The 26,468-nt window shown below is 30.5% G+C and overlaps 2 protein-coding genes across 4 annotated transcripts in view; both read left to right on the top strand.

Moving 5' to 3' along the window:
* The window catches only part of LOC112597527 (protein phosphatase Slingshot), a 61,976-nt gene extending 41,379 nt beyond the window's left edge, over positions 1-20,597 (top strand). For all 3 annotated transcript variants that reach the window (XM_025343607.1, XM_025343605.1, XM_025343606.1), the window contains exons 4-11: positions 1,187-1,365; positions 2,765-2,830; positions 14,837-15,031; positions 15,132-15,401; positions 16,609-16,755; positions 16,840-17,351; positions 17,992-18,217; positions 18,659-20,597. In XM_025343607.1, coding sequence (XP_025199392.1) covers positions 1,187-1,365; positions 2,765-2,830; positions 14,837-15,031; positions 15,132-15,401; positions 16,609-16,755; positions 16,840-17,351; positions 17,992-18,217; positions 18,659-20,072 — 3,009 coding nt within the window. In that variant the 3' untranslated portion in view covers positions 20,073-20,597. The remainder of the gene's footprint in view (positions 1-1,186; positions 1,366-2,764; positions 2,831-14,836; positions 15,032-15,131; positions 15,402-16,608; positions 16,756-16,839; positions 17,352-17,991; positions 18,218-18,658) is intronic.
* Positions 20,598-23,198: 2,601 nt separating this feature from the next.
* On the top strand, positions 23,199-25,970 carry LOC112597603 (general transcription and DNA repair factor IIH helicase subunit XPD). The gene is made up of 2 exons (XM_025343713.1): positions 23,199-25,150; positions 25,444-25,970. Exons 1-2 carry the CDS (start codon positions 23,350-23,352, stop codon positions 25,911-25,913), a joined length of 2,271 nt encoding a protein of 756 aa, XP_025199498.1. The 5' UTR covers positions 23,199-23,349; the 3' UTR covers positions 25,914-25,970.
* Positions 25,971-26,468: the final 498 nt, after the last annotated feature.

Consider the following 26,468-nt stretch of genomic DNA (forward strand, 5'->3'; position numbering starts at 1 on the left):
CTAACTTAGTGTTTTAATATAACATACGAATATATTTACTGCAGGTAAATAACCATGTCAATATATTAAGCTGCTATGACTCAGTTGTTAAAACTGAAAAGTTTAGTGCACAATATCAGTAGCACTTCTAACATAATTGATAATATATGGTACGTACATAATAGAAGTCATGGACTTAAAACATTCCTGTATAACATTTCTGGGATAATAAAACTTAAAATTTTCACCGCTTCTAAAATATCCCAATGACATACTTTACCTCTAAATGGCATACCGGTAGCTACAGCCCCCCCCCCCCCCCCCCAAAAAAAAAATATTAAGAAACTTTAAAAATAATTTTAATGGTTTATGAAAGTCGCTACAAAAGTTTTAAATTGTATTTTATTGATTTTAAATTACCATCTTATTTTGTTAGCTTTTCTTATTTGTTCGTGGATAAAAATTTACTAATATATTTTCACTTTATATCTATATAACCGTACTAGTACCTAAGTATTTAATACATACAACATTGTGCTTCAGTCGTAATAGTACAAAATATTAGCATTTCGTGGTTTTTTTTTATTTTTATTTATTAATATCTGTAAAATAATTTTTCTATTATTATTATAAAATACAAAACCTATAGTATTTTAAGTATACACGTGTATTATTAAATCAATGTATGTTAAGAATTATAGGAACCAAATCTAAAATAAAACTTCGGTATCTGCATATAATTCTAGGTAAACATCTGCTGTGTAAAATCTGATAAAAGCCTCTACCCCTGGAGAAAAATCCTGGCTATACCACTGTAGAATATTGTATATTTTGTAATTCTTTTTAGTTTTTTAATTTAAAAACGTGATCGTATTTTTCGATAGACAATAAATAAATGTTTTTAAATTTACTCTAATTTTAAAATAAAATATTCATTCTAATAGCTACTTTATATTTTTAATGTAAATAATGTTTTTATACCAGAACATAATTTCATAATAAACATCATGTTTTAACTTTTAAGTTTTAACTATAATAAATTGTCGAAATTAATTGTAAAACAAAATGTAAATAAATTTTAAAAAAACTCTAATAAGAATTAATAAAATAATAATATAATTTTCTTATAAGTAACCACTCTGACTTAAAGTAATAAAACACTAAAAATAAACCATAAATTTAACTATTATATTTATTTTTTTTTTAGGCAGTAAAGCTGGAAAGCGTACATTCTGGCCGTACCAGATATTTAGTTGTAGTTTCTTGTATAAATGGAAATCGTCAAGAGGAATCCTGTCTTTTGGGTCTTGACTGTAACCAGAGTACTACTATTGGATTGGTGCTTAGACTTCTGGCAGATACTACAATCACGCTGGACGGAGATGGGTAAATAAATATATATTAAATGATAGATGATGCTATTAGGTATACTTTATATTTAAAATGTCTAAAATATTGGTTTAATTTTGTCATAACTTGTATTCATGACCAAGTTCAAAACAAGAAAAGTTAATATTCTTAATTATTTTCACACTAACCAAGATTGTAAAACATTTTTTATTTTAAAATTCAAAAATTCTAATAACTAATTTTAAATTTTTTTTAAATATTAAAAGACAATATCTATTATAATATAATATAATATATATATATATATATACATATATAGTTACGTAAGTTAGAATTTAAACTTAAAATAATTACACGAAGTTTTTTGTAAAAACTTTTTTAAAAGGTTTTAATGTTTTATATATAAAAACGTTAATTTGCTTGTCAACATCAAAAAGTTTAATAAGTTGATAAGTTTTATAAGTTTATACTTGGTATTAAAGTTCATAATATTCTCGGTTATACATTTTTTATTCTGTTTCATCCACCTGTTTTTATTTTTTATGCCTGATAGACTTCGCTCAAAATATTCTATTTTAAAGTTGTTTGATTGCATTTAGTTATTCGGTATGGTAATTATTTTATGGTTAAATAAAATACTAATTATCTGTAATTTATAAATGATAAAAATATTATTGAATGCATTTTTACTATTAATTTGCATAATAAACACTAGGGCACATTAAAAGTCCTGGTATAATAGTATAGGTATGTGCATTATAATTTATAACTAGTAATCTAAAATTAAAATTTCCTTACTACCATCAATTTAGGTTAAGTTTTAAATATTCTTATCTGTATGATGATTACAGCCTTTACTTAATTAATTATTTTAACAATTGTTTGAAATAAAAATTATCTCATAATTATCAATTCGTTAATTTTAATGTAAATTTTCCACTATTGACTTTTTAATATTTTTATTAATTTCCTTACTTAATTTGTTTTAAATTTTTTTGTTACTATTTAAAAAAATATTATAAACTGTAAATATTTAAACCGTATAATATCTTCAATTTTGTCTCTAGAAAATTTTCATCACACTCGTTTGGTTTTATTTTATTATTTAAATATTTTTTTTTTACTACCTAATTTAGTGTGCCAATAAACTTAAAATTTTGTAACACCTAGAGTAAAATTCTTTATTTTTATTTTGTTTTGTTGATGACTGGTTGCTTTTATCAACGTGTGCTCCTCTGAGCAAAGTCTCATTTTCGGTTTCCAGCTCCGTTTCTATATAGTACAAAAGAAAATAACAATACATAATATATTTTTTTATTACTTCCATCTCAATATTTTACGATCTTGCTCATAACCTACAACAATATTGTTCTTGGATAACTTTCTTTTATTTCTTCCTTCGTCGGCTATATGACACATATTTTTTTTTTTTCAGAGGATTCAGCGTTAGCGTATGCAGCCGTCAACATATTTTTAAACCCGTCTCGGTACAAGCCATGTGGTAAGTCAGCGTTTTTCATAAAATTATACCTGCCTATAATTGCTTAAGAAAATATTTTTTCGTTTATAATAATACCATTCTACTAGGTAACAACTTTGTTAAATACTTACCAAAAATAATTAATTCTAAAAATTAAACCTTTAATACATAACTAAGATGAATACGTTATAAAATATTAAAATGTATATTATTAGTGCATGAAACCAAGTCATGATTAAAAGTATTTATTTTTAAAATAAATCGCTTTAATAAATAATTTGAAATAAATTCGTATTTACTACAACAATAATAATTATTAAACATTATAATACATATATATATAATATTATTATTATTATTAGTATAACCTTGTTGTGGTCAATAGTTTCACAAGACGTATAACGCAGCGGACCGATAAGAATATAATACGTTGTGTTATCACATAACTAGGTACACAATTTTTGTATATCTTATAATACGCAAATACACTGAGTTTTATATATCTTAAAATTAAAACTACGATTTTCGACACATTTAATGTTATGCTAGCTAGTCCCTTAAATTACGTTTCACTCGACGCACCACTGCGTAGTTAATGGAGAAGCTCTTATAGGCGACGGCGGTGCAGCGTGACACGGTTCCCAAATGGAATTATTATGTAATTCAGCCGTGAGACCAGTTCTAGATTATTTTGCAATTACCATTTTGATAACAAAACGGAAAACAACTTCAGCACACATGTTTCAACTGTAATAAATTAATGTAAAAAAAAAAAAAACAATCGAACAAAACTGCATTTTCGGAGGCCTGGAAGAGACACCTGTCTCTTAAACTTTATTGTTTAGTTATGCAGTGCAATTTAAATTATTGATACTATATCGTTGCCCGTTGGTTATAAATATTAATTTATTGTTAACGTAGTATATACCTATTTTTAACTCATTAATTGATGAAATATAATTATTACATTTATTGGTGTCTTGCTAGGTAGGTACCCATCAAATATAGGTACTTTAGATTCTGAGTGAGGCTATAAATGTAGGTATTGGTTTTATAATGTGTGTTTTTTTTTTTCTTTTATTTTTGTCTGTCATCGCCTTTTAGAACTGTAAAATTCTTTTGATTTTAATAGATTTTCTGGTATTTTAGTGAATTTAGTTAGTACTTTAAGAAGTCAAAAAAATTAATTCAAATAATTTCAAAATAAAAAGAACCAAAATAGAAAAAACTAGAATTTTTACACAAAATTAATTGTTGACAAAATCAATTCTTATTTTAAGATTAATTAAAAAAAAAAAAAAACCATAGACATTTAAAATTTTTATAAAGTATCTATACAAGCATTAGCATTTTCTGTACATTGTATATTTGCAAAATATATTAACACTCTGAGTTATTTATAAGCAATAGGTATGAAACATTTTTTAATTTCTGTTAAGTTTTTTTCTATAATTACAAGTAGCTAAAAAAAATTTTAAATATTAATATCATAAAAATGTACAAACTTTTTTGCAATTAGAAATATATAGAATGTTCAATTTTTATAACTTAAATATCTTCAGAACAATTTTTTTGTATATCATTGACTTCAAATTTAACACATTTATTCAAGTGGATCACTCGACACCTAATAATTAAAATTAGTGATGCTCACTTGCCCACTTTTATGTGCTTAAAATTAAACAATTTAACAATCTATACTTAAAATGAAATTTATTCATTAGTAAGATATCCTTAAAAATCATTATTTTTAGAATTCGTTGGTTACTATTTTTCTTTAACTATTGATTCATAACAAATTCAATTTTACTGAATTCTATAAATATAGATAACTTCTGTGAATTATGAATCGTTAAAAGTTCTTACACACTATGCTTTTATTACGTATTGTATAAAAAGTAATTAACATCTAGAAGATTATAATATAATGTCCAAATAATACGATTTAATTTCTACTGAACTGCTTTGCTTTCAACAAATAATTACTTTATTGATTTTTAATAATTCATTAAATTTTGAAATTATTATTATGTCTGTTCTTCATATGATAGTGAATATTGTATATACCTTAAATAAAATATTAAGTCCTAATTTTTAAATATCTGTATTCATCTTAGTACACAATTATGACTTAATAATACCTTTGTCGTTGAACACTCAAAAAAGACACATTGTTCTTTACCTGGTTATTATTTAATAAATATATTATTTTTACAAAATAATGATTATCTACAGTATAAATCTCATAATATTAAATTTTAAATTATGAAATTTCCTCTAAACAAATAAATATTCTCAAAATTAACGATTCTGTGTTGATACATTCCAGCATATCTAGAAGTATAAGTATTATTGATGTTTTAAAAAACACACTTTAATTTAATGTTTATTAGAAAGAGAAGTTACATGTCAAATGAAAAATATTTTTCTCACGTGTTTATCAATTTCTTTATTTTCTTCTTGTGTAATAACTCATACACACTCAACACTAAATCGTTTTTTTCTCCCAAGGCATTAGAAGTAGATTATTACACTGACATAAAAAATGTATAAGTAAACAAAATAATGAGGTATCTGTTGCAACACCATAGACTTCAAAACATAATAATAGTTGCTAACATTTTGTTATGCCAGTAAATGAGTTTATTTACCACGTATATCATTTGTTAATAGTATCATAATTTTATTTTTTTATTGTAAAACAAATTACAAATATTATACTAATGAAAACGCTGAAAATTGTTTAAAGCAATTGTATTATCAAATATCTTGGAATATTTATCATAAATATTTTTAGTGTTTTTATCGAGAAGAAAGACAAACTAAAAACTCGTATTGTCGTAAAATTATGCTCAAAGTTTAAACAAAATCCTCGTATTTTATACATTGATCGATGTATGTGTGAATAATTATTAAATTTTTGTTTTTAAAGAATTCTTGGAATTTTGAATCAATTTTGTTTTGCTTTAATTTACAAACAAAATGATCAATTTTTATCATAATATTATGTAAGTATATAAATATAGTATAGTTCTATAATTCAATAATTTGTTTTGATAACTATCAACATTATTCATATTATATCATCCAATTCTTTCTATTTATCGTAGGCAATTCTATATAATTAAAAAAATAGATTATCATTTACTACAATGCACCTATTTATGATTTATGAAGTATCAAATAATACCTATTTCAAATTTGTTTTTCGTTTTTAACGTTGTTCAACAATACTGAAATTTTATGTTCAGTAATTAAATTAATTAATTTTACCTTGCATAAGGAAAAATAAACATTTTCAATTCCAACCATTATGTTTTTAAAGTTACGAAAAATAATTTGTGCTTGCGAAAATGAGTTATTTAAGAAAAAAAATAATTTGCCAAATAAGATGAGATAATATATTAACAATTTATAGGTAAATATTAAAATTCACAAGTTTGCTTGTTAAAGATAAAACAAAGTAAAGATACGAAACCTAAAAGTTATTTATTTCGGTATTCCGGTTTTCCTATGTGCCTCAATACATAAATTATCGATGCAATTTTATACATTATATTGTATAAATAATATACAGTGGCACTCAGATTAATAATACTTTAAAAGTGTATGTACATTATACGCACTTGTCACCTTTAATTTACTTATTTATTTCTCTGTAAGTTCACATAATATTCCCTGTTAATATAACTTATTTTTGTAAATTTCTTTACAATTTACATAATATCTTAAATAATGCAGCGTACATACACTTGCAATTTGCAAATTGTATAATAGTCTTAGGAAAAGATTCATTAGTTTAATCATAAAACAATTTGTTATGAAACATTATCCCTTCCAATTTTATAGAATTAGACTATATAATAAATATACTAGGTGTAATAATAATAAGTAGGTGTGCTACGTGTATCAATTTGAAATTGTTTTACTCGAGTTTAACGAACTTTTTATGTTCAACAATAACTTCGAACTATAGGTCATTTACACTTCCCTGTTACGTGTATTTAGGCTATTTACATCTGGGGGTATTTTATAGTAAATTTGCAAAAGAACAGAAATAAAACTCATCAGTCTAACAATAAATTTGTGTAGAATAAATAATTTTAGTTGCACAACATCGACAAAACAGCTGTTATACCTTATATGGTATGTTACATACGTGATTCCATCTCTTTAATATAATATTAATAATAATAAAACTAGTACTATTAGTAGTAATAGTAATAATAATAATAACATCAGTAATAATGATGACGAGTGTTATCTCGACCGAGCACAGTGGTTTGGAGATACCTGAATTATTTCATCCATTTATGGACGTTGGCACGTCGGAGGTACACCTCAATGCCCGTGTGAATATCACAAACACGTCCACTGGTTGACTGTCTTGATTGACAAGTAATCATTATTTATGTATATACATTATTTTTTAGATTATTTGCTGGAAGTATAATAATTAAATTTTGGCATATCTTTTGTATAGTATTTATGTTGTATAAAGTGTATCGCAAGATTTTATTATTTTATTTTCGTTAAGAATAATCTAATGAATCGTAACAGAGATATATAATTAAAACGAAAGTATAGACATCCTTATAGAAATTATATTTTGAATTTCTCCAATTGTACATTATCTGCGTTTTATCAAAATTCAAATTAACTACAGGTGGTGTTTGTCGTAGGGATAATGCCAATTTCTGCTTATAACGCAGAATAGGTATTATAAAAGTCGGTCGAACTATCAATTCGTGTACAATAGATTGCACGTCGTGCAAAAATTAAAACTAAATTGTATAATATATTGTTTGATAAGGTCGGCTACAGAGATTTTATATACGTATGGTGATGTATAATATTATAATAGCAAACATTATAAACGTTAGAGTGTAAGACATGTACATGACGTATCAGTGTATCACGTATTTTATCTAGGCTAGCAATTTAGATTTTATACTTGATTGTTTCACAAAAACATATATATTACATGTATCTAATATTGACAACATTTAATCCCATTACGCGTTATCTTTGATCCAAAGTCTGATATTAAAATATTGCCGCATCACAATTTGATAAAATATAAGTAAGGATTTAAAAAATAAAAATAAAGATTAAACGTAATCTCCATTTATTTTTTTAATAAGTCATCTGTATATTGGGAAACGTTTTTTTTATAAATAAACATACTGGGGACACAAGAATGTTAAAAGGTATAAAATAAACTTATAAACGTGTGTGTTCGAATATTTGCATATTTATTTTTATTCAAACATTTATTATTGTCGTAAATATACACGTATATGAACCTCAAAAATTACGACATTTTTATAGCTAGAATGAACGTAGTTCTATTGAAACGATGAGAAATATGAAATAGCAGTGGTGTCGATTACTAGGTTTCTATTATTAATATTATTATTATAATACATAGATGAATACATAAAATGGGTAGGAACAAAACTGACGAAAATATATCTAAGGTAAACTTCTAGTGGAGGAAACAAACTTCGTATGCACGCAACTTATCAAAACTAAATTAACAATTTATTTACAGAATAACGATTCCGGATTCGGTATAACATAATATACGTATTATGCGATCGCATAATACTGTTATAGATATCTGCTTTGTCGCGTCTAATTTTTGCGGAGCACGATCTCTTCCGCCATTTCTTCTTTCCTGCACTACAGATTGCAATATTTCGGATTTCGATCATCCTCAGCCGTTAGAAAGTCGTCGTGACTGTTCGGGATGGGATTCTACGTGCGCTAATCGTGACCGGACATCCATCGCGCGTATATACACACATACATTCGCACGAATAGGAAATATTATAATATTATGCGTACTACGCTTATCGTCGGTATATTACGAAATAATTCGTCGAGCCCATCTATCTGTCTTCGCGCGCGTACCATATTGCGGCCTTGATTGCATTGATCTTCACGTTCTCGAACTGCTCGAGCCGATAGAATTTAATCTCGTGCGTGCATTACAATTCTATATTATGTAGTATAATATTATACATTATCATGATATTATAATATGGGTTTAGTTTTAGTACTATCGATCTTTACCTCTGTGTCACAATATCACAATTTCCAACTCGTCTAGATATTTAAACGGACTGATTTTCTTCGATTTTATTATGATTTACGTCCGTGTACAGCTCGAACATATAATATGTTATATTATTTATTTACTATCCGTGCTCTTACTATATAATACTAACAGATTTTGTAAAACGAAGTAATATTTTTAATGAAATTATAATTTCCAGTTTTAAGCCCCACAAAAAAATTCGTTACAATTATTGTTGACCATCGTCACCGTTAAACTTAAACATAATAATATGTTATTAAATTTGGAATGGGGGGCGGTGCTAGGATACCGCGTTGGTATAGTAAGCGGTTTTCATCGGTCGCCGATGTAGCACAGCGAACCAGTTGTGGCGTGCGCGCACTTGTTGTGTTTTTCTTATCGCGATGTTATAGTCATCGGTGGGTATCCCGTTAACCGGTTCGGTGTGTCGACCGTCGTTCGTTATTGTATCCATCGTTTTGCTCTATCTTTTACTCACCACACTATAATATACCAATGCGTAATATTATAAATTTTATTGCTATATAAAATGGGTATAAACTATGTGCATTGTATGCTGTTCAGATAAAAAACACCGCGGACCCGTACATAGTTATGAAGATACTTATACTAATTATCAGGTCCTGACCTCTGCATCGTCCGTAAGCTTCTCCGTTGGCAACATCGTCGACGACAACTCTCGTCCCCGCCTAGCATTTAACACGTTGACGGGAGGCTCGATCTTGCCGATACAAAGATACATAATTGGAGACCTACTAATCGCTGTTAGTGCCAAAAACCAATTCGAAGAGTTCGTCAAACCCTCGTGACATATCCCAATCTCTATAAAAAAAAAATTACTCCCTCGCCTCTCCCTGCCCATTCTAAACGGCAATTGTATTCCTGTCTCTATTCATAGGTGTGTACTAACTGTATAATATACTAAATTAAGAACGCGTTAAAATTAGCTGAGAAGAACCGATTAAAAACGTATATCATCGGTATCCCGCCCGCGCCGCTTCGTTGTCTGTACTTAAATGGGCCTTTGGCACCGACTTTTATACTCTCTGAAAAGGTCGGTTACCGTTTGTTTTCAATGCTCTTAGTAACCCGACCATTATATTATTTCTAGGTTCTTCCTTGCCTTAATCCCCTCTTCTCCCATTCAGATTTCTAAATCCATTCCTGTGTCCGGCTGTGCGTAATCACGTTAAGATAGTTGGATTGTTATTATTTTTATTGATGTTACGTTGTCTTAATTACGCGCTCAACAACGAAAACATTGAGGTCACCGGCTCAAAATAAAACCATTTTTAAAAATGTATATTTTCTGCGGCCACTTATCGTTTTAAATAAAATACTTAAGCGTAGGGTACTACAAGTCTACAGATGACGTAATTATAACGTATAACATTATTTTGTAACTATATTATATGATACAAACCTTGTAATTATCATACATTTAAGCAAATAAGCGAAATATTATATCACTGCAAAGGACATCTTATAATATTATACTACAATCCTTAAAAGTTATTTATACCCCAATATTTTATATTTTTGTGTAATATCTCGGTCTTACACAATATATGAGTTTACTTTGTTGGATATATTACGTAATTATTTTATCTTTTTTCTTTGTACTACTCAATATATAATGTACTCCTTACCTATATATTGTATATATATGTTGTATTTATGCCGTCCTACGCAAATACGCAATACATCAATGATCATAATTTTTGTAAGTTCAAAGTATCATCTATAGTTGTCTCGGTAAAAATAAATAGGATGTTTTCGCTTAATTTAATACCTACTCTAGTAAGTACACAGCCTTATGAGTGATATTCACAATAAATAGTTTCTTCTCCCTCTTTTTTTTACGTTTTTTATATTTTTTCATATACGATACGCAGGACTCACTTTTACAGCTGTTTTTTTTTTTGTTGTTGTTGTAAATATTTTTCGTTTTCACTGTAGTCGTGAATCAGCTGTATGATGCTTTGCGTTTAGTTAGGCTTATATTCATTCGACCCAGTTTCGTTGAAATGTCAACGTCCAATACAATACACAAAAAATCTAACCAAACTATTGAATTTTCAACAAATATTCAATTGAATTATTACTAAAGTTTTTAGTTTTCCAATACATTGCACTGCAGTATAATATACAACAGTATTCATGGGTAAATGAAATTGAAAATATATATATATAATCACGGGTCCGGTATCGTGTAGGATCTGGAAAAGTCCTTTTCATCGAGACCCCCACCATTAAAATGCGATTAAAGTGGCGCCTGTTTTGCGGGCCTGTACATATAAAACCACTATACACAATAATTCACCCTTCGTAAACTTCATCCCTTTTTAGTGTAATGACTGCGTCGCGTATGAATTTTACGAGTACGTTGGCTTTTTCCAATTGCTTATTATATAGAACCACGCACCCCCCATTGTGATTGAAACGCGACTGTTTATTCATTATACAATTTATATATATATATATACAGTATATACAGATTGATACTTTTAATAAAGACTGATCTTTATCTCAAAAAATACACAATAAACTTTTTTTAAATGTTGAATTATACGCATAATTCTAATATTTTATTATACTACCCACACACTATTTGCAAATGAAACCACAATAGCACTGTTACATAAACCTTTAAACTTTTGGTTTAAAATGAAATTATAGATCTGAAATATAGAGAATTTTAGGATCGCGTTAAATTTCAAAAGTCAATATATTTTGGAATTACAATAATTACTATTGATAGTATCATGCTGTTTGTATATTTTAACAAGGCTAGACACAACGAGTACGTAATTTGTCATATAAACTTCAAAACGAAATATATAATACCAACAATCATTGTGAGCTGCGACGACAGTATTATATGCAATTCATTCTTGGCGTCGTATTATATTATTACTTATTACTATTATTATATACTTCTTATGTAAGCATTCCCAATTTCCCGAACGCGACATCGACACAATAAAAAGATGTGGTGTATACTTACCCGGTTTTCTCTTCCTTTACGATTATTACGGGATTCCATTTAGATTTCCATTGTCGGCGTTTCACATAAAAAAACTTTCAGACAACAAATAAAAAATGTATATAACGTACGTGCTTTAAAAACTCTATAAAGTATTGTATAATAACTAATAAATAATAATATGATGTAGGTATAATATACTGATTAAACCATGCGTCAATCGTCACGCGCTTACAGTCAATGAAATTTAATTTCAACAATTTTATTATTAGGAATCATTATTTATTTACAGCGCGGGACAAAGATATATAATATTTATACTTTAATTTTCATGTGTTCAACAGCCATTAACGACATTTCAGACTGTTTGCTAAAATTATCTTGTTTTCAAAAGAAAAACGATTTCAATATTTACACACCGATATAAACTGTAATATATTATTATTCATACGCTATCGTTTTTATTGTTTTAACTTTTTGGTCTTTAAATCACTTTTTTTTAGGTATATTATTTTCAAATGTATTCAAAATATCTAATCAATAAATAATTCGTCATCATTTCTCATCACATATACACATACTATGAAACTGCAAAATTATCTGTTGCGTTATTGCTTGCTTTTTAAATATAAAAGAAAGTTATCATGATTGAAACACATTTTAATCCCGTAAATCATTTAACGGTACCGTAGCAAAATCATACAACCAGAACGAAGAATACCCAATGAATTTATATATATATACTCTTCCGTTGCAGGTGTAAACTAACTGTTTGTTCTTTTTTTTTTTTTGATTGAGATTGATATTTTTTTGTTTCCGTAAATATTCTAATCTGTGTCAGATTCGCCATATAATGTACGCGAAACTAATTGGTCCTTATATACTTACAAAACGTTAAAAATGTATATTTTATCGTGTTACGTAGCCTACGTTGCAGATTTTTCTACTATTGCTGTAAGGTGTATAGTGTATGTATAACAAACACAACACATGTTGTAAAATAGCATGAATTACGTCGTGTTATACGTTGAAAATGATTCATTTAATTGAACACTATTTTTTCTAGTCGATTGTTGTTATGGCAACCAATATTTTGTTAAATGTTAGCTGAGTATATACCTAATGGCGGCAAGAGGTACAAACTACAACCCCGAAAGTTTTGATTCACTACTCCGTTCTCTCTTCTATCGTGATAAGGTGAAAAATAGATATGTTTGTAAAAGGAATGTTATTTTATAATAAATACTCGTAACTATTGAAAAACATTTATTTAAAACACGTAAAAAATGACATGGAAAATTAATATAGCCAATTTCAGTTATAAACGAATTATTCCTCGTATATGCCTTCAATGTACATACAGGCTATACATATCTTAGTAGAAGTATCTATATTATACATTCGACGACCGTCTCAACACTAATATACGCGCGCGTCTGTCCGAACCTGTTTGAGTCTAAATTCAATGCACCATAATGCACGCATGCAGTATCTACAGCTCATGCATTAATCATTTTACGTGTCGGCGTATATTACGCTGCAATCGTACTCGCTGTTGTTTCCTTCGAGACGTCTGCCAAGTACGCGCATAATATATTTTTCTCAGAACAAAAAAAAGAAAAAAAAAACGCAATCGCACTATTATACTTCAACTTGCACCAGACCATATGCATTGCTTACACAGACAAGCTTATCTCTCGGCGACGGCGGGAAGAAAATAAGATGACGGGCTCTCTGACAAACAATATCATAAAAAAATAATGTACAAACGCGCGCGCTCGCGTTTATGGCCACTAGCCAATTCGGAAAGAAACGTCCGTCGGCTTTCTCTGCATCCCGCACTAGTCGGTTATTATTTGATTTTTTAGCCTTACACACAATCTGCAACACAAACAATAAACAAGTGTCTAGTCGTCCCGTGTTACATTACTTATTATATTATACCTGCAACAAGAAAGAAAGTTGGTTTATTTATTTAAATGTTTAACGGTTGATAAATCATAGTGCTCTTTTTTGTTTTATTATTATTTTTTTTTTTTTGTCTTCGATGATTTATGATATTTTGACGATTTCGTTGTTATTCAAACTGTATGCACAAGTGTACTGGCACTATAGCCGACTTTAATGCATGTGTGACGGCTTTTATTCTTCGATAGACACCGAAGACAATAGTTGCAAAAAAACAATTGTGGACTTCGGAAAACCAAACACTTTCGTGTAATACTCTCTTTGATTGTTGTATAAAAGAAAGCACTTACCATATAATATGTTAAGTATGAAGTCCTTTCGTATACGAATATTGCGGCGTGACACGATATATATATATATTATACATTATATTTAGGACAGAACTTAAAATAATTATATTCATATATAAACAACAAATATGTATGTGTATTCAAGACTTGAGTACCGAAAAACAAAACTCTTAAAACGCAAAACTGTATAAAAAATCTTGAGAAACGACCAAATATTGTTAAAACGTTAGCACTTAGCAGTCGTTTTGAAACTGTCAAAACGCGAACTTGATTGTTATTATTGTATATTATTATGTTACGGGTATAAGAGATGTCATACTTTCCTTAATAATTAATAGTCATGTATTTGCTGTACCTATACATTTTCAAAATTCCAATATTATATTTCTCTGACATTTTTTAAAATGAATAATCGTAAAGTATTTATTATTTGTTATAAAATAAATTTGATATACATATCACAATATATCTATATTCTATATTATATTAAATTTAAAAAAAACCTGATTTTAAATTTCATTTTATCACATAAAAGAATTTAAACTAGGTTTTTAGTGGTGAGGGAGGGGTAGTTAATTCCTTACTAAAAATATATATTTTTTTATCAAATATTGTCATTAAATTTTAATACTTAGGAATGTAAGTAATTAATATTAATAAACGTTTAATTGTGTTCTAAGGTCGGCTCTCCAATCTTTACACCGGGTGAGCGCTCAAGCTCGCGAACATAACTTTTTCGAAGGCGGCCTTACCCATGATTGGATAACGCATTACGAAAAACAAATCTCCTCCGACCAGTCATGTTTGAACGAATGGAATGCTATGGATTCAATAGAATCGCGTCGTCCACCATCACCGGATTCACTGAGAACAAAGTAAGTCCGATCGTCCAAATAATAATTATTATAATACTCATCGTGTAACTACATAAACTTTTATTTATTACGCTCATTCTTCATCCGTGGTTACTTATAGACCCAGCGAACGCGAAGAAACTGAACGTGTGATACGTAGTGCCCTAAAAGAAATCATGATGAGCGTAGACTTGGACGAAGTGACGTCCAAGTTTATCAGAGGCCGTTTGGAAGAAACGCTAGACATGGACCTGGGCGAATACAAACCGTTCATCGATCAAGAGATGCTTACCGTGTTGGGCCAGATGGACGCGGCTACGCAAATATTCCCTCACGTTTACCTTGGTTCCGAGTGGAATGCCTCGAACCTCGACGAACTCAACCGAAACGGGTATTTATAAACGCTAAGCATAGTATTAATAAATACAATACACATACTATAGTATCTCTATGATATCGAATCACATATATGGATGATATGTCGTGTATATATTTTCCTATATTGGGAGTGAATCACGCGTTTGATTGCCGTCTATTCGAATAAAAATGTTCGAAGGTCACTTATCCCGATAATCGAATCTTATAATAACAGACGTAAACCAAATTTAAATCAATTAAGCACATAAGTATTGGTTATTTTTCAAAGTAAATTAATAAAAATAATAATAATTATCTAACTAGAGTAAATGTAGATAGTTTAAATTCACAACGTTAAGTTACAAGTTAATAGTAAACAAACTCTAAAAGCTTAAATTTAATATATTTTATCAATATTATTTTTTATTACCTCCTTAAAGATACGGCTCTACTGAACGCGATTTTTGATGGGGCCAAAAGCGATTAATCGCAAGGAAACTATTTTGATTTATTTGCGTTAAAGGCGATTTATTATAAAACGCCAAACGTGAAACGTCTCAGTGCGGTCATGTCATAGTTATTTTAATAATTTTGATAAAATTGTAAAATCGCGTTAAGTGGAGCCGTATCATTAGTTACGAATAGTGATTTTTGGATTGTTCAAATAATGATTTGAATTTTATTTAAAATTAATTTTACAATATTTATTTTAGTGATTTTAGCAATTACTCGTTCTCAATATAGTAATATTAACAAATTAATTTGTTTATTTTTATTTAAAAACAATTACGCACAATGTGATTAGTGATTACATGAAAAAAAAATTAATTAATCTTAACTACAATTTTAGATCTGTCATGTTATGTATAATGTATCAAACACAGTTTGAACTTAAATTATTATTTTTAAATTAACTGAAAATATCTAATTTATTATCATTTATACTTTAACTACCATAGTTAAATTATTAAGTTAGGTAGTTATTATAAATTTAATTTTAGTTTATAATTGGTTAAGAAAAATATTTAAAAAATTTACTTTATAACTCGTATTAAATGCACATCTGTGTTTTTTTAATTATAAATTCATTTTTAACAGTTTAAAAAGATATTTAAAACTTTATTTTTTTTTTAAATTCAAACACTTGATATTCAAATAGATGCAATTCAAACCGCTGTCTCCCCTACCACTATATCGTAGCCATAACACATTTATAAATTATATTTTGCGTTTATTTTCAGTGTACGACACATACTGAATGTGACGAGGGAAATCGACAATTTCTTCCCTGGCTCGTTCAAATATCTCAACGTTAGGGTGTACGATGATGATAAGACTGATTTATTAAAACACTGGGACAACACATATAAATATATCACAAAAGCCGAGTATGTAAAATTTGCATGTATTTATAAAATTATAATATCAACGTTATTATATTCTCGACGTGTATTTTATTTTATTTTTTTCAGACAAGAAGGCTCTAAAGTCTTGGTACATTGTAAAATGGGCGTCAGTCGATCTGCAAGCGTCGTTATTGCGTACGCTATGAAGGCTTACAACTGGTCTTTTAAAAAAGCATTTGATCACGTACGGTCTAAACGCACCTGTATTAAGCCCAACAAGCATTTTATCCTACAGTTAGAGACTTATCAAGGAATATTGGCCGCAATGAAAAATCGCGAGAAATTACAGCGTTCCAAATCCGAAACAAACTTGGTGGCAACGTCGGGCCTTATCACACCTCCTAATTCACCTAAAAAACCTTTGGACACTCCGAGGTCCCAAAGCGAAGGTGACAAAGACGTCACACCACCGGATCGGTTAGACAAAGAAAACGAACCCGTCGTACCTAGTCCACCGACACGGTTGATGCCGCCAAAGTTATTAGACGTCAGTGGATACGATTTGATGAAATGCGGAGGACGACCAAAGTCGTGGTCACCAGAAAATAATTTTGCCACCGATATTTTAACCAATTCTAGTAAGTTAAATTATTTATAAATCTACTACGTTTAATAAATTAAACCGATTACTCTGTTATTCCGATCAATATATGTTCAATTATTTCTATTTAAAAAATTAGAAAAGTTTTCTACATAAAAATGAAACTAATACGTCATAAATTTAAAATTGTAGTAAAAATATCTTCGTACATTTTACGCTTTTCAAAACAACTTCAACCAAATTAAATATTTTATATGTGTGAAATTATACTTATATCATTGCATTTGTATTGCTTTATGGCTCAAAATTACATAAACAGATTTTCAATTAAATTAATAAAATTTTTTAACTGCAAAATATTCACAACGCATATGTATTTATATTTTTATACTACTTTTACTTCCAATGTTAAAGGCTTGTAGACTTCTTTAAATATCATAGTATGTTATTAAACTATTTAATAGCTTACAACTACTAAAATGAGTAGAATTATTGCATTATCATCGTATTTAAAGCATTCTTGAATATCATTCGTATTAAGAAAAACAAACGAAGATTATAATAATCTTCATATACATTTTGTTGATGTCTAAAGAAATAGAACACGTCCAATAACAATATTAGATGGTACATGCATATTTATATAAATAACAATAAATGTATGTATATATTTTTAGCGTTATTGTCGCAATCGTTGGAGAAAATTAACACGGATAAAATCGCTGTTGAAGTGGAAGTGGAAGTGGAAGTTCCGAATATTCCGCCGGCACCACCACTGCCTACATTCGAAGCCCATAAATACAACGTCAGCGTGTTCATGCCATGCGGAAACGGGCTAAGATCATACAGCGTATCACAAAACAAAATCGTTCAATTACAACCAGCTACACCGCCACCTCCAAGGTAACATAAATTATTTTACGCACCACTCGATTCCAGATGATTTATTCTATCAGTTGAGATTTACATAAATTGTATTAACTCAAGTATAAATCTATTCGCTAATATTCTAAGAGTGGTTAAAAGTCTTTTTAATAATTTTACGATATTTGTATAATTATATTATTTGTTTGTACCCTTATATGTGTAAGGATGATTAGGGAAAATATATCATATATTTTAACCTAGATTTCTTAGTATGATAACTGTCAAAATGTATTTTTTGAATCATGATAATCGAAATGTCATAGAATTTTTAAATTAAAAATATCAATATACTTAAATTATACTTGTTATACACAATAATTGCTTAATGGTTGTAATAATCAAGACTAAACAAAATACAGATATACAGATAAATAGTTTAATCGTTATAATTCATACATGCGTAACATTGTGTTACAGACCGTCGTCGGTTAAACTACGAGTCAACGAATTGGAGTCCAGCAGCATCAGCGGCAGCAGCAGTGTAACTAGCAGCAGCACCGTTGGTTGCACGTCTAGTCCTGACCGCAAATCGACGGCGGACCCGAGCCGAAATTTGGTGCTAAATCTCACTACCCAGTTCGAGGGCGTGGTGACTACTTCAAGCCCGGCTAATTCCCCTTCCGACGACAACGTTCTAGTCAAACCTTTGCCTACGGCCGAATCACCGAAGTTCAGCCGAGTGGCCGTCAACAAACCTCCATCAATCGCCGTTTGCGCCCCGCAGAAACGGGACGGCGGCGATCTGTTCTCGTCCCGGCTGGACAGAGTGTTCGAACGTGAGGAGCGCAAACAATGTCGCGAACCCGCGGTCGACCATCAAACGACAGCCGTAAGCGGCGGTAATGTGTCCCGACAAAACTCGTGGAGCTCGTTCGACAGCGCTGTCGTGCTGCGCGACGTAATATCCAGACACAGTTCGTGGGGCTCCTGTGACACGCGCACGTTGCCTTCCAGGAACAGTTCGTGGGGTTCGTACGACATCCGGCCGACCATGCAGTATGTCAGCGAACGCGGCGAGAAGCCTGCAGCAATCTCCACTGCAGCCTCCATCACCAAAGCAGCCATGGACGAATCGTGTTACCGGCCGGCCAAAAGGCCGAAGCAGAAGGACCAGCAAAAGTTACTGCTGCCCAACTGCTACTCGAGTTCGCCGATGCTGGGCCTGCAGGGTGCTTCGCACAAACTAGCCAACCGGGTGACCGCGTCTCAGCCGAACATATCCGGTCTTGGCAACACCGCCGCCACCAACACCGTCGCCGCCGCATGCAATAACAAGCACAGCAGTCTAGTGAGGAGTCTGAAAGAGGAGTTCGAGGCTAAGGCAGGCGACGCGGTCGAAAAACTGTCTAGGAAGAACAGCGGCGGTGGAGGCGGTAGCAGTTCGGCCGGTGACGACGGTGTCGGCAACGAACACGTCAAGAGCCTACCCACGTCGCCGGTCAGCGAACACCCAAAGGTTACGCAACGGCCCAGCCCAGCCGCCTCCATGGAAGACATATCGGTCAGGAAACTTGTGGGCAAATACGAAAACGGCAGGGCCCGGTCCAAGACGTTCGTGCAGGACAGCGGTTGTCCGCGCAATCCACACCACCAACAGCAACCGCCCGTCCCAACCAGGGTGTCCAGCCTGGATGTGACCGCAATTGGGCCCCGTAAGTTCGAGTGCAATCCCGTCGTTAAGACGGTTGTATTGCCTATACAGCAGAGCGATATCCGCGCGTCCGTCAACCGGGCGGCCAACAACAAACTACAACAGGGCAAATCGCATCCGCTGACTATATTGCCGTTCAAACAGGTGAAGGTAAACAGTTCCGTTTACAACAGCATGTGAACAGCTGGCGCGAATCGCCGAAAACTGTAAAATGCAAAACGCGTTCATCGTAATTTTATTATTATTATTATTATAACGTACTATTTACGTGTTGACTCTTAATGATATGTTTTGTTTTTTTTTTTTTTTTTTGTACCTTTGAACTCTGTTACGTTATATCTATTTTTACTTTGACAACTCATTTGTGTAACGTTTTTTTCCATTTTTTTCCGATCCGTTTACTCCCAGTATAAAAATATATAATAGTAAATACTTCTTGTCACCCCCTCCCCCCACCAGACTTTTGTTTTTTGTTTTCTAGTCTAACGCGCAAAACCACCGTATCAACTATCAACTGTGTAAATAATATATATTATATTATTCTACTATTTTAATACGAGAATTTATCCAAGCCTACCATTGTTTACAAGAATCTCTACGTCGCTTTACTCTAAGACACGCTATTCGAAGCTAAAACAATAATGAAAATTATATATTTTACCTATTATAACTTTAGCACAAGAATTGAGTAAAATAAAATTGTTTTTGTTTGTTTTATATAAATATATAGGTGCGCTCTCTCGTATAATAATATATGCTATCTGCATTTTCAGAAAAAAAATTACAATATTGTCTTACAAAGTTGTAGATCTCATTTTTTTTTTTTTTTTTATCGCTTATCTAGGTGGAAACATTTGCTTCCTCGCGTGTTCCGGCGATCGTAATAACAATATATAATATGATGGTTGGTCGATCCGTTGTGGGCACCACTTTCCTCCTATATTTAAATAATATTGTGTATATAATTTTGTAAGCTTATTATATTGTGTGTTGAATAAACGATTTTAAAAAGTGTGTATACATTTTAAAAATATCTGCTTTGTTATTAAATTATGTATCATATTCCCGGAAAAACTCCAATGTCATACTAATATAATCAATTCATCACCAACAATACTCTTGAGTATTATCATTGAATATATATATATACTATAATATATACTCAATGGTATTATGTAGGCTTACATACTTTTTACATTTGTTATTGTTTAGATTATTTTTATTTTTTATTTTTTTTTATAGTAACATATTTTTCTTTACATTAAAAATTATTAAAAAAAAAAATTTTAATATAATATTGAAATGAAAAAATAATAATATATTAATTCTGTGGAAAAACAGGAAATCCTTAAACACAGATACTCGCACTTCGTCATAAAGTATATCATCAATAACACTCATTTGTTATCGAAATATGATTTTCAATAACATAACAACATATATATATATATATATATTAATGGTTATGAATTATGATCACATACAATTCAAATAATCGTTCAGTCGTCGTATCTCCTAAAGACTTTTAGATGGTCGATTTTTTCTCTCTAATCATATTCTATATTATATTACATGTATACAATGATATTATCAATAAAAAAATGAAGAACTACAACAAAGGCGATGTGAAAAAATATTTAAGCAGGATTTACACAATAAAAATTTAAATTATTTTAATAAAATGTTAAAATTTTAGCTAATTGGTGATTTTAGAGGGCTGCAAAATTGTTATAATACTTAAGCCACGCAAACGGTCTCGTTCATGTTCCAACAATACTGCTGAACAGTATTTGGTGATCACCGACAGTCTTGATAAATATATTCGAATAGTGAATACTATATTTAAATACATTTTTTCTAAAATGCTGACACCAGGTCAGCCCCCAAACCTGGAATTCTTAAAACTATTAAACATGTTTATAGATATTAATTAAATTAAAATATTTATAAAAAGTTATTGATATATAATTAATGAACAAAACATTTTTGCATCAATCTTTTCCGTGGTTTATTTTAATTTTTATTATAAACTTTTTTATTTAAAACATTAAATTGTTTCCCCTTTTAATGAAAAAAGATTTTCAAATCATTTAAAATTAAATTTTCGGTCTCAATTAGTACTTTTAACCTACAATGCTATGTATATATGTATAAAATAAACCATGTGATAGATATCTACATTTTTTGTATCATTGAAAAAATGTCAGAAGTTTGTAAACATGGATCACTCTTTGAAAGATCAGTTGAACTGAGGATCAAGGATCAATATATTCAAAAGCGGTTACTTCCAGACTCTTAATTTTTTAATCTTAAGCAATAATTTATAATTTTTTTGTATTGATAAAATAAAATAAAAAATATTTAAATGGATAGTTTTTTTAAGGAATTCAACATAGGCAATATATTGTACGTACTTCTGTGAGCAAAATTGATAATTCTAGCAAACAGTTTTATTATCATATTATTAGTGTGAGTAAAAAATATCTACTCAACTACAAAATGCTTTAAAATTAAAATTAAATCTTATACAGCTTCGATTATTTCGAAACACATATGTAGCTTAGAAACAATTAGTATATTAAATAATATAACTTTTTTTTTTATATGATGGAAACATAATTTTGGAAGAATTGACAAACTGGATTTCATTTGCAAATTACAACCAAGTATTTAAACTTTAAAACCTGTGGACGATAGAAGCAACTAATCAGCACTCAACTTCAATCAGTTGTGGTATATCTTGAAATTTAGCGACCCTATAGCCTATATGTATAGGAAGTGGAATCCCCTTGGGACAATTAAATGAAATTATTAATATTAGAAACTAATGAAAAAAATTAAATAATTATTACCTATACTTTATTTAAAAACATATTCAAAATAATAACACTACATACTTAAAAATTAACTTCTCAAGTTTTCGTTTGATAAAAAAAAAATGAGAAATTTTTTTCAAGTTTTAATAAAAGCACTGTGATTCCCATTTGAACGTACTTGGGGAGGAGGCCGCTGTAAATTCTACTGGCTTAAGGAATAAGGATCAATTACTTTCGGGCTAATATATCAATAACAATAATGAAACCTTACAAAGCACGGAACAACAAGTATACTGCAGAACAATAATAATACAATTAATTATTATTGATATTACATGATTTGCGTTAGGTTAGGTTATTACTTATTAGTAATGATATTTCGGAGTAATACATTTTATGCGTAATGTCGTTTTTTGACACAGATTTGTTGTATCCCGTGTCGGCTTTGATAAGAACGGTATCATCACCGATAACAAAATGAAAACAAACTCTAAAGTCGAGACCCAAGTGGCCAAATATTTACTAAAATGTGCGTTAAATTCAAACATTTAATTAAAAAAAATTAAATTCTATAGCCAGTCAATGTCTCCGCGACACTTTTAAATTGTTAACGTGGAAACGTGTGACCGCGAAAAACGAAAATGAAGTTTTTCATCGACGAGCTGGAAGTTTTATTCCCGTACGAGTATATATACCCCGAGCAGTATGCGTACATGGTGGAACTGAAAAAGGCGATAGACGCCAAGGGGCATTGCCTGCTCGAGATGCCATCGGGAACCGGTAAGACCATCACTATACTTTCGCTGATCGTCGCTTACATGGTCAAGTATCCGGCGAAACTCGCCAAGTTGTTGTACAGCACCCGGACGTTGTCCGAGATCGAAAAAGCGGCCGAAGAGTTGCGCGTGCTGTGCGACTACTATAAGTCAAACAAGTACGACGCCAACGTACTGGGAGTGGTGCTGTCGTCCCGCAAGAATTTGTGCGTCAATCCGTCGATTGCCGGCGAAATAAATGGGCGCGTAGTGGACGCTCGCTGTCACGCGCTGACGGCGCCGTTCGTGCGCGCCCGCCACGCCGACGGTGAGACTGTCAGTGTGTGCGATTTCTATGAAAAACTCGATTCCCTGGGCAGGGACACTATTCTCCCTCCAAACATCTACAACGTTGAGGACCTGAAAGAATTGGGTGTAAAACAAGGCATTTGCCCTTACTTTGTGGCCAGACAAACGCTTATACATGCCAATGTCGTCATATATAGTTACCATTACCTCTTGGATCCCAAAATCGCTGGCATAGTTTCCAAAGACTTCAACAAAAACACTATAGTGGTGTTTGACGAGGCACACAACATTGACAATGTATGTATAGACTCTTTAAGTTCACACATCACTAGCAAAAATCTGGACAAAGCTTTGGAAGGACTCGTTAAACTGGATACTGAGATCACGGCCATGAAAGAGAGGGATTCGCAAAGGTTAAAAGAAGAATACAGAAAAATGGTTGATGGCTTGAGGGAAATTTACCGAAACCGCGAAGCCAATGCTGCTCTAGCTAATCCAATTGTGCCAGATCAGGTGTTAAAAATCACTGAATTGCCGGGTAGCATCAGAAGTGCTGAACACTATATTGGTTTTATGAAAAGATTCATTATGTATATGAAACTCAGAATGAACTCTACCACTGTAGTACAAGAAACTCCTATAATGTTTGTTAAAGACATATACCAAAAAGTATGTATAAATAGGAAACCACTAAGGTTTTGTACTGAACGGTTATCATCTTTGCTGAGAACATTAGAAATATCTGAAATTATAGATTTCTCTCCACTTATCACAGTTGCTCAATTTGCCACTTTAGTTTCAACTTACATGAAAGGATTTATGATAATTATAGAACCATTTGATGAAAAGTCATCGACAGACAGCTGTGTCATGCATTTTAGCTGTTTAGATGCCTCAATCGCCATCAAACCAATTTTAGATTATTTTAATACTGTTCTTATAACATCTGGAACTCTATCGCCTTTAGATATGTATCCCAAGATTTTGAACATCAATCCAGTAATAATGACGTCCCTGACCATGACATTGTCCAGACAGTGTTTTTTGCCAATGGTGGTTGGTAGAGGTAATGATCAAGTAGCACTGACATCCAAGTGGGAATCAAGAGAAGATTCGTCTGTTGCGCGTAACTATGGACATTTGTTATTGGAAATGGTAAAAGTGGTACCTGATGGCGTCGTGTGTTTTTTCCCATCATATCTGTATATGAAATCCGTAGTGGCTGCTTGGTATGATCAAGGATTAATTGAAAAGATTTTAGATTACAAATTGATATTTATCGAGACACAAAATATTGTTGTCACTAATCATGCAATAAAATGTTATGCAGAAGCCATAGAACGAGGGAAAGGAGCGTTATTGTTGTCTGTTGCTAGAGGTTTGTTATTTTTTAACATGTAGATTATATTTTAATAATAAAATAGTTTGAAAATATATTATTTTACTGAATATTATAAATTAGTTGCTAATATTTTAAAATACAATTTTTGATTCTTTATCATTTATTAATAATTAAATATATTTGGCTAAAAAATAAACTATATACCATTTTATTCAGTTAGAAAATATTAAGTACATTTATTCATATTTTATCAAAATATTTATGTTAAATTATAAAATTATTTATTTGTATTTTATTTTATAAATATTACAAATTATCTTTGTTTACAGGTAAAGTGTCTGAAGGTATGGATTTTGATCATCATTATGGTCGAGCAGTAATTGTTTTGGGTATGCCATATGTTTATACTCAATGTCGTATATTAAAAGCTCGCATGGAATATTTATGCAGTCAGTACCAAATATCAGAAGGTGATTTCTTAACATTTGATGCTATGAGACACACTGCCCAATGTGTTGGACGAGCAATCCGTGGTAAAATGGATTATGGCATCATGGTGTTTGCAGACAAAAGGTTTGCCAGACATGATAAAAGAAGTAAACTCCCAAAGTGGATACAGGCATATCTAACTGACAATGTTTGCAACTTAACTGTTGACGAAGCTGCACAAATGGCTAAACGTTGGCTAAGATATATAGCACAACCTGATCCGATTGAAAATCAAATGGGAATATCATTATTAGATGTAAATGGACTGAATAAAACTGATTTCTTAACAAAAGTAGTTCAAAAATGTTGAATACCAATTCCATCTTAAAATGTATATCTATTTAATTTATATTTTTTGTAATTTTTTCTGAACTTTATTAAAGTTTATCCTTTTAAGTGTTCAAATTATTTTTTATCTGTAACCAAAAATGTATTATATTATAGTTTGTTATGAAATTATGTACAAAATTTCTCAGAAACAGTAACTTTACTACTAATAAAATAATTATATTTAAATTGTATGTTGGTTCTCGTGATAATCGCAAAAAATTATTTATTTTATTATATTAAAGTGAAAAAATTACATTTAAAATGTGTGTACTCTTAACCATTGATAGATAAGTATGTTAAAATATATATCTTTGATTTCAATATTTCAATATTATATACATTTTGTATTTATACATTCATGTGCTACCACTATTGTTTTACATTTTAAGTGTAGTCATAAATATATTGATTTTATAATTATGTATTATATTTTTGTATCTGGAGACACTTTCTACTAAAATAAATTCTCCTACATTAACTTTAATAGATATATTTTGTAACTAATTGAACCTAGTTAATACTTTTAAAAGTTAAA

Source organism: Melanaphis sacchari, unplaced genomic scaffold, assembly GCF_002803265.2.
Source record: "Melanaphis sacchari strain LSU unplaced genomic scaffold, SCAv2.0 Contig42_pilon_pilon, whole genome shotgun sequence".
NCBI classification, from domain to species: Eukaryota; Metazoa; Arthropoda; class Insecta; order Hemiptera; family Aphididae; genus Melanaphis; species Melanaphis sacchari.